This window comes from Leucoraja erinacea, chromosome 20 (genome assembly GCF_028641065.1).
Source record: "Leucoraja erinacea ecotype New England chromosome 20, Leri_hhj_1, whole genome shotgun sequence".
NCBI lineage: Eukaryota > Metazoa > Chordata > Chondrichthyes > Rajiformes > Rajidae > Leucoraja > Leucoraja erinaceus.
Window position 1 is genome coordinate 22,883,681 of NC_073396.1, and position 15,578 is coordinate 22,899,258.

At 44.7% G+C, this 15,578-nt stretch overlaps 2 protein-coding genes across 2 annotated transcripts in view; both read left to right on the forward strand.

The window, feature by feature from the left end:
- The window catches only part of LOC129707121 (uncharacterized), a 100,595-nt gene that overhangs the window by 50,698 nt on the left and 34,319 nt on the right, over window positions 1–15,578 (forward strand). Inside the window, exons 13-16 of the mRNA XM_055651911.1 lie at window positions 70–653; window positions 1,230–1,390; window positions 1,817–2,908; window positions 3,748–3,972. Of these exons, the coding sequence (XP_055507886.1) occupies window positions 70–653; window positions 1,230–1,390; window positions 1,817–2,908; window positions 3,748–3,972 (2,062 nt within the window). The remainder of the gene's footprint in view (window positions 1–69; window positions 654–1,229; window positions 1,391–1,816; window positions 2,909–3,747; window positions 3,973–15,578) is intronic.
- LOC129707123 (cytochrome P450 2K1-like) overlaps window positions 1–15,578 on the forward strand; it is a 72,904-nt gene that overhangs the window by 13,306 nt on the left and 44,020 nt on the right. The gene's annotated exons all lie outside the window — the stretch shown is intronic.

Genomic DNA, 15,578 nt, shown 5'->3' on the forward strand with positions numbered 1-15,578 from the left:
TGCGGACATTGCGGAGCGATGGAATACGTTTGTGATGGACTACACTCACTACGTTAATATTGTGCACAGAAACGACCCTGCTGCGGTCCGTGCCTCCCTCCTGCTTAATCTAGCAGGTCCAGATGCCATGAAGAGAGCTCGAGCTTTCGTTTATGATCCAGAGGTCCTGGATGCCAACGGCCAGATCGCCGTGCCCGCTGAGTCTGCCGACGACCCGGTATGTCTTTTACGTAAATTTGATGAGATTTGTGACCTGCCCTCCAACCTATTGGAGCGGTCCAGGTTCTTCAAGCGGAAACAACAGCCTGACAAGCCTGTCGAGTGTTTCATCACTGACCTGCGCTATCTTGCTCAGCGGTGCCATTTTGAAAATATGTGTGATCAGCTCACCAGGGACATTCTAGTTACTGGCATGTTAGACCAGAAGTTACGTGCTGATTTGCTGCAAAGACCCGACCTGACCCTGACTCAGGCAATGCATGCGTGTCGCATCGCTGAGGTGGTAACCCCTACACATGGGGTGAGGGGATCGGACAGCCGCGCTGTCAATCTGACTGGTGTTACGAGGCCACGACGTTCGCAGGACGGTTCCCGCCCTACACCGCGACCCGCCCGTCCATCTCGGGACCCGCGGGCACCTAAGTGTCCGAATTGTAACTATGCACACCCCGTTCAGTCTCAGTGCCCGGCTTTCGGAAAATCCTGCAATTTCTGCAAGAAATTAAATCATTTTGCTGCAGCCTGCCGTTCCCGTGGGAAAGTTCCACCAGCTACCAGGCAAATCCTAAACAACCTTCAGCAAGTTGATAGTGAAATGGACTCTCAATCTACTACAGACACTGCCCACGATTCAGCGCTCGAATATTCCATGGGAGAGTCAAGTGTTTACACTCTCCTTCACAGCCTCTCCAGCCTCCCTGATCCTTCTGTGCTCGTTATGGTGAATAACAAGTCATTCTCTGCTAAGTTGGATACGGGCGCAAAAGTGAATGTTATGTCAACATCATTGTTCAACAAGATAAGAAATAATGAGCTGTTGACTCCCGATCGCTCTGTTTTGCGCGCCTATGGGGGAGAGGAACTAACACCTGTGGGGAGGACCACTTTCCACTGTGTGCTGCAGAAATCATCCTGTGACCTGTCGTTCTTTATTCTGGATTGCGACTGTGTCACCTTGCTGAGCAACCAGACCTGCCAGGATCTCGGTCTGGTGTCTTTCGACCGGACAGTTCACGAAGTTCAGGCCGTGATGGACCCGCTATCCGAGTACCCGGACCTCTTTGACGGTAAGCTGGGGAAGCTACCGCTAGTGTACAAGATTGCAACTGACCCCTCCGTGATGCCTGTCATTCGCCCGCCGCACAGAGTGTCATTCGCCATGAAGGACAAGGTAGAGGCTATGCTAAAGGACATGGTTGATATGGGTGTTCTGGCGTCAGTCAGCGAGCCCACCGAGTGGGTCTCCACGATGGTCGCTACAATGAAGAAAGGAAAGAATGAGATACGGGTGTGCATCAACCCCAAAGACTTAAACTTGGCTATAAAGCGGCCCCACTACCCAATGCAGACCGTTGAAGACGTCGCCGCCCAAGTCGGACAAGCAACGGTGTTTTCTGTCCTCCACGCCAGGAGCTCATTTTGGCAGATACCCTTGGACAAACGCTCCTCTGACTTAACAACCTTCGGTACACCCTTCGGCAGGTTTAAATTCTTGCGGATGCCGTTCGGCATCAACTCCGCCAGCGAGGTATTCCAGCGCTCCATGGAGCAACTGTTTGCAGGTCTGCCTTGTGCGATTATTGTGGATGACATTCAGGTCTACGGCAGAGATGTGGCTGAGCATGACCGCAACCTCCGCAGAATCCTTGACCGCGCCAGGCAGGTAAATCTCAAGCTGAACCCGTCAAAATGCCGTTTCCGCGTACCCGAAGTACAGTACGTTGGCCACATTTTCACGGCCAAAGGGTTGAAGCCCGACCCACAAAAGACGAGCGCCATCTCTGAACTGCCTGCCCCCACTGACATTGCTGGTCTACAGCGATTCCTGGGCATGCTCAACTACCTGGGTAAATTCATTCCCGACCTCAGTGAGTTGAGCGCACCCCTGAGACAGCTGACTAAAAAAGACATTGCCTGGTCCTGGTTCCCACACCACCAGCAGGCCTTCGACCTGTTGAAGAACAAGTTGATCAGCACTCCCACTCTGAGGTTCTTCGATTTAAAGTGTCCGGTGGTGGTGACATGTGATGCCTCACATTTTGGCCTGGGTGCTGCTTGTCTGCAGCCGCATAATGATGGTTCTCTGCAGCCGGTCTCCTATGCCTCTAGGACCATGACGGACACGGAGCAGCGCTACGCGCAGATTGAGAAGGAGCTGCTGGCGGTTGTGTTCGCTTGTTCGAAATTTCGTGACTTCCTTTTTGGCAACCGTTTCACTGTCGAAACGGATCACCAACCTCTGGTAACGATCCTCAACAAACCGATTCACGTTGCTCCCGCAAGGCTGCAGCGGATGATGCTGCAGCTGCAGCGTTTTGACCCCCGAACCTCACGCGACCAGCACCCCTTTGAACAGGATGATCTACAGATGCTGAACGTGAACTTTGTCCCTTCTAAGCAGCTCCAATGCCTGGTTGCGCACACCGCTGACGACCCCGATCTTCAACAGCTTGCCGCTGTCATCAGGCGTGGATGGCCTGTCAGACGCACCTCTTTACCTGCTGCCGTTCACCCCTTCTTCCTGGTTCGTGATGAGCTGGTGCTCATCGATGGCATTATCATCAAAGGCCACAAGGTTGTCGTCCCTGCCTCCCTCTACGACCTGTACTACAATGCTGCCCACATGGGGCATCCGGGGGCCGACGCCACTGTCTCGCATGCCCAGGAACAGTACTATTGGCCTGGCATGGCAAAGTACATCAAGGCCAGAGTGGCCTCCTGCCCGGACTGTAATTCTCTTGCCCCGCATCAGCAGCGTCAGCCGCTGCTACAACAGCCTGCCCCCGACATGCCTTGGTCCTCGCTGGCTGCCGACATTTTTGAATGGCGTGGGAAACAGTACCTCGTTTTGGTGGACTCTTACTCAAACTGGTTCGAGGTGGACCTTCTCCCTGCCATCACCTCGGAGATGGTCATCAGCAAGCTCCACCGCCACTTCGCCACGTTTGGATCCCCTGTCCGGCTACAGACTGACAACGGCCGCCAGTTCACCAGCGCTGAGTTCAAAGCCTTCGCTACAAAGTGGAACTTCGACCACTACACCAGCAGTCCAGAGTACCCGCAGAGCAATGGCCTAGCTGAGCGTGCTGTGCGCAGTGCCAAGCACCTGCTTGAACAGTTCTATCTCTCTAATGGTGATTTCTACCAGGGGTTGCTGAACCTTCGGAACATTTCCAGAGACTGTACTATTAAATCGCCTGCCCAAAGGCTTATGTCCCGTGTTATTCGCCCCCCGATGCCGATTGCACAGCAGGCTCTGGTGCCCAGGGTCCTGCAGCCTTCTGCCGTCCAGCAGCGCATCGCTCAGAAGCACGAGATTCAACGCCGCTCGCAGGACAAGTCCAGCAGTCCTCTCTCCCCACTACTTCCTAAGAATATGTGTGTTATGATTGTGTTTATAATTTGTTTGGTTGTTTTGTTGTTAGTCTTTTGCACAAAAGTCCGCGAGCATTGCCACTTTCATTTCACTGCACATCTCGTATGTGTATGTGACAAATAAACTTGACTTGACTTGACTTTCCTGGCCAGGTCGTCCGTTTGCAGACGTCCACCGGTTTCTCCAAGCTCGCTACCGTGGTGGGGGTCGGCGATTCGCCGCGTTCCTACTTGGTGGACTATGAGGGCACTGTATACCGGCGCAGCCGTCAGCACCTGTTGGCGGTCAGGGAGCCGAAACCTCCTCCTGCTGCCCCTTACTCGCCTCCGCCTGTGGTGCCCCCCGCCCGTAACGTGCCCCCTGCCCGTAACATGCCTGTAACACCTCCAGTTCTCCGTTCTCCGATCCGCTCTCCTCCTGCGCGCGTCTCTCTCTCTCCGCCTGCTGCCCGTTCCTCCCCTCCCCTCTCTCCTGGTTCTCCCGTTCCTGCCGGGTCCCCCTTGCTGCCGGGGTCCCCGCTGCCCTTCTCTTTCTCCCCTGCTCCTGTTTCCGGTCTGCCCTCTCTGCTTTCGGGTGGGGAGGGTGAGGGTGCTGTGCGCACCCGCTCGGGTCGGATCGTTAGACCTCCGGATCGCTACGGAGACTTTGCCTAGTTTTGCAGGTCCTGTATAATCAACCTGCTGTTCTTATAACTTTGTTTAAATTGTATGGGAAAGGATGTAGATGGTTTATGCATGCAACCTATAATGTAGCTACCTCATCACCATTAACACGCCCTCTCACATCAGTATAACTGTGATCTCCTCCCTTCTCCTCCTCCCATTTTGTCCTGGTACGTCTGAAGGCTGGGTGCAGCCAGTACTAGGACGTGTGTGCCATGTGCTATATTAAAGACTATAGTAAAGGTTATAGTGTGTCAGACTAGACTCCTTTACAGACTCCTTCCTCACAGTCTGTGGAACCCAATCAATGAGGTCATCACATCGCGGGCATTGCATGTGTATCCGATTTATTTTCGTCAATATTGCCACAACCCCTTCACTTGTTTTACTCTGATAACAAAAAAATATTCCGCTTGCACAAGTTAAACCGTGAGGGAAACTCTCACACCTATTGCGTAAGCAGCACAGTGGTTGATGAAATAAAATTATTCTCCCTTTTCTAACAGCAATTCTGAAAACAACAGCATGAAAAGGGCAAGGACAGAGGGTGCAAGAAGAGCGATAACACGTCCAAATTTCTCTCCATAGTTTGATGTGAATGTGCATCCAAACATCGTCATTGTCAGCAGTTAATGAATCACCATCCCTAAGGACAGCAATTCAGGAATGCAGTTCAGTGTCATGATCTGATAGCATCACAGAGTGCCGCCACAGGCCCTTCAGCCCATTGTATCTAGACTGACCATCGTGTACCTATCTATACTCATCCTATTTAACACCATTTGTTCTGCAGCCTTCAGGACTACGATGGTTGGGCAATAAATAATAATGAATGGCCCAGATAGGATGGAGGTGGAAAGGAAGTTTCCAGTAATGGGAGAGTCAAGGACCAGCGGGCACAGCCTCAGGATACAAGGACATATCTTTAGAATGGAGATGAGGAGGATTTTTTTTAACCAGAGGGAGGTGAATTTGCTGATTCCATTGCCACAGATGGTTGTGGCATCCAAGACATTGGGATTTTTTAAAGTGGAAATGATAGGTTCTAGATTAGTAACGACATCAAAGATTAGGGAAGAAGGCAAGAGAATGGGGCTAGGAGGGAAAAAATAGAGCAACCATGATCCAATGGCAGAGTAGACTCGATGAGCCAAACGGCCTAATTCTACTCATATGTTTTATAGCAAAATTTCCTTATAACCCTGTGACTTCCGGTGGCTGCTATGAAGCAGTGAAGGCAGCTGCACTGAGCTCTCCTCCAGACAAATCGCGTTTAAAGTCGACTCCCATGCCAGGATCGAGTTAAAAATTCTTATCAGGTTTGCTACACGTCAAGGGTACTGACTCCATCAAACGGTACTGGTGGTTTTGGGATTTAAAACGATCTTATCGTAAAAACTGGATGAGAAAGAGAAGAGGTCAGAGAGGACCCAAGAAAACTACAATCAGTCTCCAGCTCCAAAAAGCTCTGGATGAGCTTGAAACTACCCCTGAACTCACGTTTGAAAGTTTGGAAGAGGAGCTGGAACCTCAACAACCTACAAGCGATATGGCTGCGAGAAGTGATACAAAGGAGAAAGAAATGAAAAGCTGGGAAGAAACGGTAAGAGCTAATATTCTTAAAGACATTAGTAAAGATCTTCAGAAGCAACTTGCCAAAATGAATTCTACAATTCAGAATAACTTCTCCACTATGGAGGGCAATCTTTCTAAGAAAATTGATAATAGCTGCGGCGAAGTAAAAGAGCTTTATGTAGCCCTGAATCAGCAGTTTAAAGATTTGGAGTCCAGGACAGCGAAGGAAATGGAAAGTATGCGGAGAGATTATAACAACAAACATGACATCCTGCTGAAGCAATTAACAGACACGGAAAAATTGATGGAAGAAATGGAGGGTGAGATGGAACAGATGAGCCAAGAGATAACAGGTCTGAAAAAACAACACGATACGAATTGGGAGTTAACGAATAAACTGAATGAGAAATGTCAAGATTTAGAGGCCAGGTCTAGGAGGCAAAATCTGAGATTAGTAGGAGTCAAAGAGGGTGCTGAACACGGCCTTCAAATGCGTGATTTTATTACTAATCTACTTAAAGATGTTTTCAAACTTCCTGAAAAACCAAAGATAGATCTGGCTCATCGAGTGGGTCGCCTCCAAAAACACGATAATGCTAAACCAAGGCAAATTATTGTAAAGTTTCTAGATATTTCAACTGTGGAAACTGTATTAAAGAAGATAAACTATGGAGAAAATCTTACATTCGCTGATAATATCGTAAGATTCTACAGGGATTACCCTCGGGAAATTCTGGCAAAAAGACGCGAGTTTAAAAGGGCAAGCAGTGTTTTATATGGACATTCTGAAGTTCGTTATGGCGTGATCTATCCAGCAAAAATGCTAATTACGTTTAAGGGCAAGCCACGCTCATTTACGGACCTGGACACTGCTTGCAAATACGCCGAGGAGATTTTAAACAAAATTCAACCAGGATCAGATTAATTGTCATTTTATCTGGAAACTGTTTTTTCTGTTCAAATTAAAACACTTGAACGCTTCAGACAGTTACCAGACAGTCTTATCTGGCAAGAATGTGCTGTTTAATAACTTAGGCCGAACTAATCTTCTGAACTGAAAGCACATATGAAAGCTCAAGGTTGCAAGCACGTCACCAAAATCTGCAGCACGGAGAACTATGAGACTGTCTCCTTTTGAAATGGCCATGATAAGAGGCATCTGTTTCACACTATATGACCTATTATTTACACATATAACTAACTAACTAATTAACCAATTACGCACAATATACTCAACCAACGTTAAAGGCGTAATGTCCTATACTAACACGATTAACTATATAGCAGGAAGGGTGGGGGAGGTTAGACATATATTTTAATAGTAAGATTAAACGAGTACTTACCAGTATGAAGTTTGATCTGTATTTTATGAGGAGTTACGGTGAGGTATTACGTGAAGATCCCAGCCCAGTGCGCATGTGCGGCATACTTCGAAGCAGCGGTGTGAAATCACAGGATAGACACAATATTTGAAGTAAGATAGTAAAGATCATGAGACATCAGTTTATTAGTTTGATCTATATATTGAGGGTGGGAGCGGAGGGCACGTAATACCTCACCGTAACTCCTCATAAAATACAGATCAAACTTCATACTGGTAAGTACTCGTTTAATCTTACTATTTTACTTCGGAGTCACGTGAGTGATTCCGTGAAGACTTCAAAGGTCTGTGATTTCAAACCGTGTAACAGTTTTTATTTCACTCACTGCCGAAGTTTTTGAGGGAGGAAGTGTTATCGTAATCAACCAGTGGATCTGCTTTCACAAGAAACAGAAAGGTATTTGTTAACAATAACAACATAAAAAGCTCCCCTGAGCTTTAAATTAATATTGCAGTTTGTAATATTCTTTCTGCAATTAAATCAGGTTTATCAACGGTTTACAATAAAAAATGTTCTGAACGTCGTTCCCTTGACCATTCTGCCGTATTGAGAATGTGGTCAACCGGGATGTCCATTCGTTCAGCCGCTGATATCAATGCTGCCCTAGTGGAATGGGATTAAAATGTATTATTATCTATTCCGGCAGCTTTCAGTACCTGTTTGAGCCACCTTGGAGTGGTTTGGCTCGTACCCCGTCTTGGGGTTTCTGTGGTTGACCCATAGGCTTTCCTCTCCCTCTAAGATTGTGAGTTGTGTCTATATATTGTAGTAGATGGGTCACCACACTCAACCTGGACTCTGGTGGGTAGGCCCGGAATCCCACCAGTGAATTGGGCGTTCCTGGTCCATATAACCATATAACGATTACAGCACGGAAAACACAGGCCATCTCGACCCTACTAGTCCGTGCCGAACTCATAATCTCGCCTAGTCCCATATACCTGCGAGTAGGTTTTTACCAGACCTAGAATATGAACGTGATGCGTCTGGGGTAATCACCATGTTATCCAGTCTAGTTTTATGGAGTGACTGGACTCTGTGAGCGTATACGAGAGCCATAAGCATGAGCGTTTTTATAATAATAATAATAATAATAATTTTATTTATAGAGCACTTTAAAAACAAACATAGCTGCAACAAAGTGCTGTACATCACTAATCATTGACAAAAAAGTTAATACACACCAAAAATAACAATCAAAAGAAATAGTAGGAAAAGACATGTAAAATAAAGAAACATCAAAAACACCACAAACAGAAGCAAAGCCTCAGGCATGGTCAAATGCCAGGGAGTACAAATGCGTTTTAACACTGGATTTGAAGATGGACAGTGAGGGGGCCTGTCTGATGTGCAGCGGCAGGGTGTTCCAGAGTGCCGGAGCAGCAACAGAGAAGGCTCTATCCCCTCTGAGCCTCCGACTAGACCTCGGTACCTCCAGGAGCAGCTGACCAGCTGACCTGAGGGACCGGGCAGGAGTGTATGGGTGGAGCAGCTCAGAGAGGTAAGGCGGGGCGAGCCCATTCAGAGATTTTAACATAGATTGAGCAAGCTGAGGGATCTGGCTGGTGCCATTCTCTGAGATATGTCAATATCACACCGATATCCCATACATGGGTATACCTCCATGCTCTGCTGTCCTGCTGTTTTAGATAAGCAGACAAGGTGCTCCATTCTGTATTTACGGCACTGTAACTCACCTTTTAGTCATGGTGTGGATGTTCCAGGAACTCCAATACGTCAGTGGTTGAATAGTTTGGTATGTTGTCCCTGCGTCGTGGCAGTATTTTACCCATGTTAGCTCATGGTGACTGTTCGCAGGGATGCCGACATGGTGGTAATGGTTCCTTTGGATAATCCCAGTCCCTGGTAAGGTCTATTCAAACCCTGCACCCAGGAGTTTGATGTTTTTCTGGCATGGGTGGCTTATGCCTGATACTGGGTTGAGTCAGCAACCATGGTCCACTAGGGAAATCCATAGGTGACTCGCCCACCATGTCGTGATGAACTGGGAACCATGGCTGTGTAGGCCGGTCGGGCACGTTCAATATCTCGGAGACAGATTCCATCTGTATTGCGAAGTGCCCGACTGATGAGGCAGAAGGGAGGAAGGCAAAGCAGAAATTCCCCCTTCCAGCGTGTAGGCATCTATCGCTGCTGCCTCTGATCTGGTTCCTAAGTCACATACATAGGTTACTGGTGATTCCGTCTTGTGCAACCAAATTGATATCTGGCTTTCAAACTGCTTAATACCTTTAGCAGATATTTTGGGTTTGACATCTATTCAATGTTGTCATAAATTTTTACCCGTGACTCGGTGTCTCCCACTGTGTTCTAGCTTCCTAGGACATAGGCAGCTGATAGTTAAAATGTCTTTTGACACACCATTGCCAGATCTGTTTGACCAATTTGTTGCACAATAATGATTTTTATGCTCCCCATATGGTTGATATAAGCCACCACCATAGTATTATCAATCCGTAACCACATATGTACGTGCTGCATTTGAAATGCATATGCTTTTTAGCCCAATAGGCGATCACCAATCCCAAGTAGTTGATGCCCGGTGTGTGTAGTAACGATGTTTGTGAATTGGTCCATCTGTTACCTGTGCTGGATATGGAGTTTAGTTGCTCCCCAGCCTAAAGTACTGGCATCGGTTTTTAATAACCAAGTTGGGATTGGTGATGATAATAGGGCTGAAAACTATGCCAAATATATGTCTGCCCACCACTGTAATTGTGATATAGCTTCAGTGGGTACATTCATGATTTGATTATAGTGACCCAAGTACCTTGGCAAAGTAACAGTCATATGGACGGAATTGTTATTGAAGCCCAGATAATCCATGGTAGTTAACGCTTCAATTCTGGTTTATCTGGGCGTGGGATGAACCTCAGAGCTTTAGGGAGCTGTTTTGTAGCTAGAACTGCTGCCACAGCTAATTCCTTTGTTTCCCCTAATATGAGGATATCATCCAATATATGCCATGATTATGCTTGTTTTCTTAATATTTTCATGGCCATTTTTTAATATTTATAATAGTTTAGGGCTGAGGTTAGACCATAGGGAATGCTCTATGCTCCCATAGTTGCCCTCACCGGGATATCCATTATCTAGGTAAAAGTTTTTAGGTATCTATAATGATCCTAGTGTATGGGTATAAGATAGTTAGCATCTTCCATATCAATGCTCCCCATAGGTATCCTTTGGAGATCAGATGTCTGGCAGTGACAAAAACCCGTCTCCATCTTAAAGTGTATATACTCAACAGATTTATTTAGTGATATTAGATCAATGATGATGCTACATTCACCATCTTTTGTAGTTTTGGTGAATATATTCGATACAAATTCCAATGGTTCATGTTTACTCCCATGATCCGTTTAGTAATGAGCCTTTCTAGTTCAGCTTGACCTTCTCACTTCTCTTTCTTAGAGGGAGAAAATGCCCTTTGGGCGCATTGCTGAACTGGCGGTAATATGCCCAATTTGAATTCGTTTTTATCCACTAATACTGTTGAGTATATTTTAGTTATTTGTGACAGCATCCCATGCTTTATCAACAAGTGTAAATGCCCCCCCCCCAGTTAGTAGAACACCCTTATTTAGTGTAAACTGGGAGGAACCAGACTACCTACCTCCATGTTTATTGTTTTTTCATGAAGGCCTAGTTTGCTGGTATGCTGGTGCTGTCGGTGGGGCGGCGCATTTTCCCACGGCTCCGCTCTGGGCCCCTGTCTAAAAAGAACTTTGGGGGTAATGTGAAGCGGTCGCCAGGCTTTCACCAGCCCTTGTTTGATATTGCTGGTGGATGCCGAGGGGTGCTGCCAGCTGGGTGTTGGATGCGATGTCCTGCTCGTTCCATGGCCTGCCCTCATGAGGCGCACAGGTTTAGCTGCCTCTCTTCCCGCAGCAGCGGTTTGTATAGCCCCGTATATTTGGGGTTGCGGGCAGGTCTTATATGCACCATTGTTCAGTCGAGTATCCCAAATTTGGGAACATCTTAGGCGTCAGCACCCTGGTAGTGCAACGGGATAGTCTCATCCTGGGAGAACCACCTTGGTGATCATGGCGTCTCGCCTGCCAGGTGAGTATGATCCGTGGAAAAACGAGCAAAGGCGGTAACATCTTGACCCTTCTGTTAGGAGCTTCAGAATTCGCTGCTTTTAGCTCTTGTCTGCGAGTCTGCTGACCCAGCTGCCTGCGGATTTGCCTCTAGAAAGGCCTGCTCCTGCAGGGCTTTGTTGGGAAGATGGTCGCATGGAGGAGCCATGTAGTGGCCCACGACACCCAGTAGCTCTTCCTGATCCTGCTCCCCTGGCATACTGCTGTTCTCGTCCGCCTGCCCAGCGTTTAAGCCAGCCCAGCCCTGGCCTCCTTAGCTAGCCTCAAAAGAGGGAGCAAAAGGGTGTGCTATAAATTGGAGGAGGCATAGCTCAAACTCCGCTGTTGCATCAATCCCTCGTCAAGGGAGATGGCTAGTGCAATAGCACTGGGGTAGGAGTGTCAGCTCCCTTGGCATTCAGCCAGTGCCCCTTTTTTCCTGGAGGTTTTGAACTCCATGACCTCCTCTGGCTTGGGGAGACAGACATACTTATTTTTGCTGTCTCCAGCCTGTTCCAGTTTTGGAGGAAGTTGGCTCCTGTAGAACCTGTTAAATTGGTAAGATTTTTGTCTTACCTGTATGTAGAGGCTGCCTGCCGTTTTTCAGGCGGCATTGTAGCGGTTCCCGGGCGGCGATTCTCCTTGTCAGGAGTCTGCAGGGCTGCCGGTCGGGTTTTTAAACTTCCCGCCGGTCCGCTGCTGTTCACCAAACAGCTGTTCAGCGGACCGGCATCAGCGCAGCTCTCTGCAGCGGTCCGCAGCCTGTGCGGTCCCGTTAGAGCCTTTCCCCCTCCACTGTCGGCTCCTTCGCTGGAGTCGAACGGGGGCCGCTTCCTCTGCTGTTTTGCTCCCCCTGGAGCAAAAAACCACAAGGCCCGATTAAGGTAAGTACTTGCCTCACGTCCTTGGTTGCGGGAGCGCCCGACTCCCGCTGGCCGCAGTTTGCACAGCTGTGCGATAATGCCGCACATGCGCACTGGGCTGGGATCTTCACGGAATCACTCACGTGACTCCGAAGTAAAATTACTAAATACTAATAATGAATTAACTAACATACAGGTAAATGAAAAGTGTAATTTTTGATGAGGTATTTTAACCCATAATTATTTTTATTTTAATCCAAATCTTCTACCTTCCCTTTTATTTTATTCTATTTTAAACTGTTCAGCGATGACCTGATATGATAACTTTGGTAACAATTAGAGGGAACCGACTAACGTTGGGTCAAATTCTAACAGGGGGATAAGGCCCAGTGCATAATCTCATCGACGGAGGTCAAATTAAAAACAAATCTAGCTACCTTAGGTGGCTTTTTTGTAATTTATCGCTTTTTTGATAAATTACATTCACTTTTTTTGTTTATTCACAATTATGTGTTGTATGACTCAATCATTTTTATGTACACTTTATTTTATGTTTTTCTCTTTCCTTTAATTATGTTTAATAGTGTCAGGAGATGTAGAACTACTGTAGAAATTATGAAGGACAACTCTGGATTCGGGATTCTGAGGTACCTGGCTGCATCACAGGAATCATACAGTCTGGTAATAATAGCTAGTGCAAGATAATAGTCGAATAAATATCGGAGGTCTCACCTTCTGTAGTTGGAACATCAGAGGTGCGAATGAGCCAATTAAAAGAGGTAAAATTCTGGCACAATTAAAATCATTAAATATGGATATTGCGTTCCTACAAGAGACACATTTGAAACAACAAACTCAGATCAGATTAAGGGCAAATTGGATAGGTCAAACCTATTACTCCTCATTCACCTCTAAAGCAAGAGGCACGGCCATTATAATCCGGAAGGGCATACCTTTTAAATTAAAGAATTCCATATCTGATAAAGAGGGAAGATATGTTATAGTCACAGGAGAAATTTACAATACACCATTAACTATGATAAATATTTACGCGCCTAATTTTGATAACCCACAATTTTTTAGGAAAATAATAGATTTAATCGCAGAGCATAATTTTCAAAATATAATAATGGGGGGAGATTTCAATTGTGTTATAGATCCATACTTAGATAAATCAATAAAGCTAGGGAAGCGTCTTGTTAAAACCAAGACCCGTGAATATTTTAATACTTATATAAAAAATAATAATAACATAGCTGATGTTTGGAGAATAGCAAATCCAAGTGGTAGGGAATACTCATTTTATTCATCAGTTCACAAAACTTATTCGCGAATTGACTATTTCTTACTGGACACAAAATTGATCCCGTATACGAATAAACCATCATATCATAATAGTATTATTTCTGATCACTCACCATTGACTTTTATACTTAAAATTGAGGGAATGCCGAGTATAAAGCCTTTTTGGAGGTTCAATGCACACATATTAAATAACCCGCAGGGTTATGAGTATATAAAAGAACAAACAAAACTTTTTTTCGAAATAAATGACACACCGGGTATTTCTGCACCGCTATTATGGGAAACCTTCAAGGCATATATTCGCGGTGTCATAATCTCTTACCAAAGTTTTCAAAATAAGGAAAATAAAAGAGAACTTCAGCGGATAGAACAGAAAATAAAATTACTAGAACTGGACAATGCAACCGACCCAACCATAAATAAACATAATAAGATAACTTTATTGAAATATAAAGTCAATAGAATACTATCGGCTAGAGTAATAAGATTATTCCAAATTACAAAACAAGCACACTTCGAATTTGGGGATAAGCCACATAAACTACTTGCGAGGCAACTGAAGCAACGAGAAAAGGAAAAATCTATTACAAAATTTAAATCGGACAATGGTGAGTTTCTAACATTGCCTAAGGATATTAATAAGAGGTTTGCCCAATTTTATCATAATTTATACACATCCAAAATAAAGACAGATGTAAGTAAAATTACAAATTTTTTAGATAATTGCAAGCTCTCAAAATTGGATAGTTTAGAACAAGAGCAATTAGGAGCACGGATTACTAGTGAAGAAATAAAACAAATAATAAACTCACTGAAAAAAGGGAAGACCCCAGGACCAGATGGCTTTAGTAATGAATTTTATAAAAGATTTCAGGAGTCAATTGTACCAAGATTATTTAATTTATACACGCAGGCTTATACTGAAAATAAACTACCAGAAACCCTGGCAGAAGCAACAATAACGCTTATACCAAAAAAAGATAAAGATTTAGATGAGCCTGGTTCTTATAGAGCTATATCACTTCTAAATACGGATCAGAAAATTTTAGCAAAGATTCTAGCTAGGAGGCTAAATAATTATATTAACAATTTAATAAATACGGATCAAACGGGATTTATACCCAAAAGACAATCATTTAATAATTTGAGAAGGCTTTTTAATATAATGTACTCTCATAATGAGGACAATGAAGATATCTCAGTGGTCACGTTGGATGCAGAGAAGGCATTTGATCAAGTAGAATGGCAGTATTTATACAAGGTACTCCAAAAATTTAATATGGGAGAGAATTTTATTAGATGGATTAAACTACTTTATGATAGACCTACGGCAAGAATATTAACTAACAATACGCTATCTCCAAAATTTTACTTATCAAGGGGTAATAGGCAAGGGTGTGCCTTATCACCATTGCTATTTGCCCTTATGATAGAACCGCTGGCCGAAAGGATTAGAAATCACCCGAATATTCACGGATATAACAGCAAGGACTCAAAGAATAAAATTTCATTATACGCTGATGATATCCTTTTATATATTACTAATACACAAACGAGTATACCCACCTTATTAACACTAATTGAGGAATTCGGCTCTTTTTCAGGATATAGAATAAATTGGAATAAAAGCGAAATTATGTCTTTAAAACCACAGGATTCGAGACACTTACTAAAATTCCCCTTCAAAATTGCAACAGAAAAATTCAAGTACCTGGGTATTCAAATTACGAGAAGACACAAATCATTATTTAGTGCCAATTTTATACCACTATTAAATAAACTGAATGATACGATTAAATTTTGGAAAACGCTTCCACTCTCATTGATAGGTAGAATTAACGCTATAAAAATGACTTTCTTACCACAATATATATTTGTTTCAAGCGATCCCAATATATATTCCAAAATATTTTTTTTCAAAAAACTAGATTCCACTATCACTAATTTTATATGGGACTACAGAACACATAGAATTCAACGAAAGCATTTGTGCAAATCTAAAGAAGTTGGGGGTTTATCATTACCTAACTTTATATATTACTACTGGGCAGTGCATATTAAGAACATAATATACTGGCTGGATAGTTCCACTC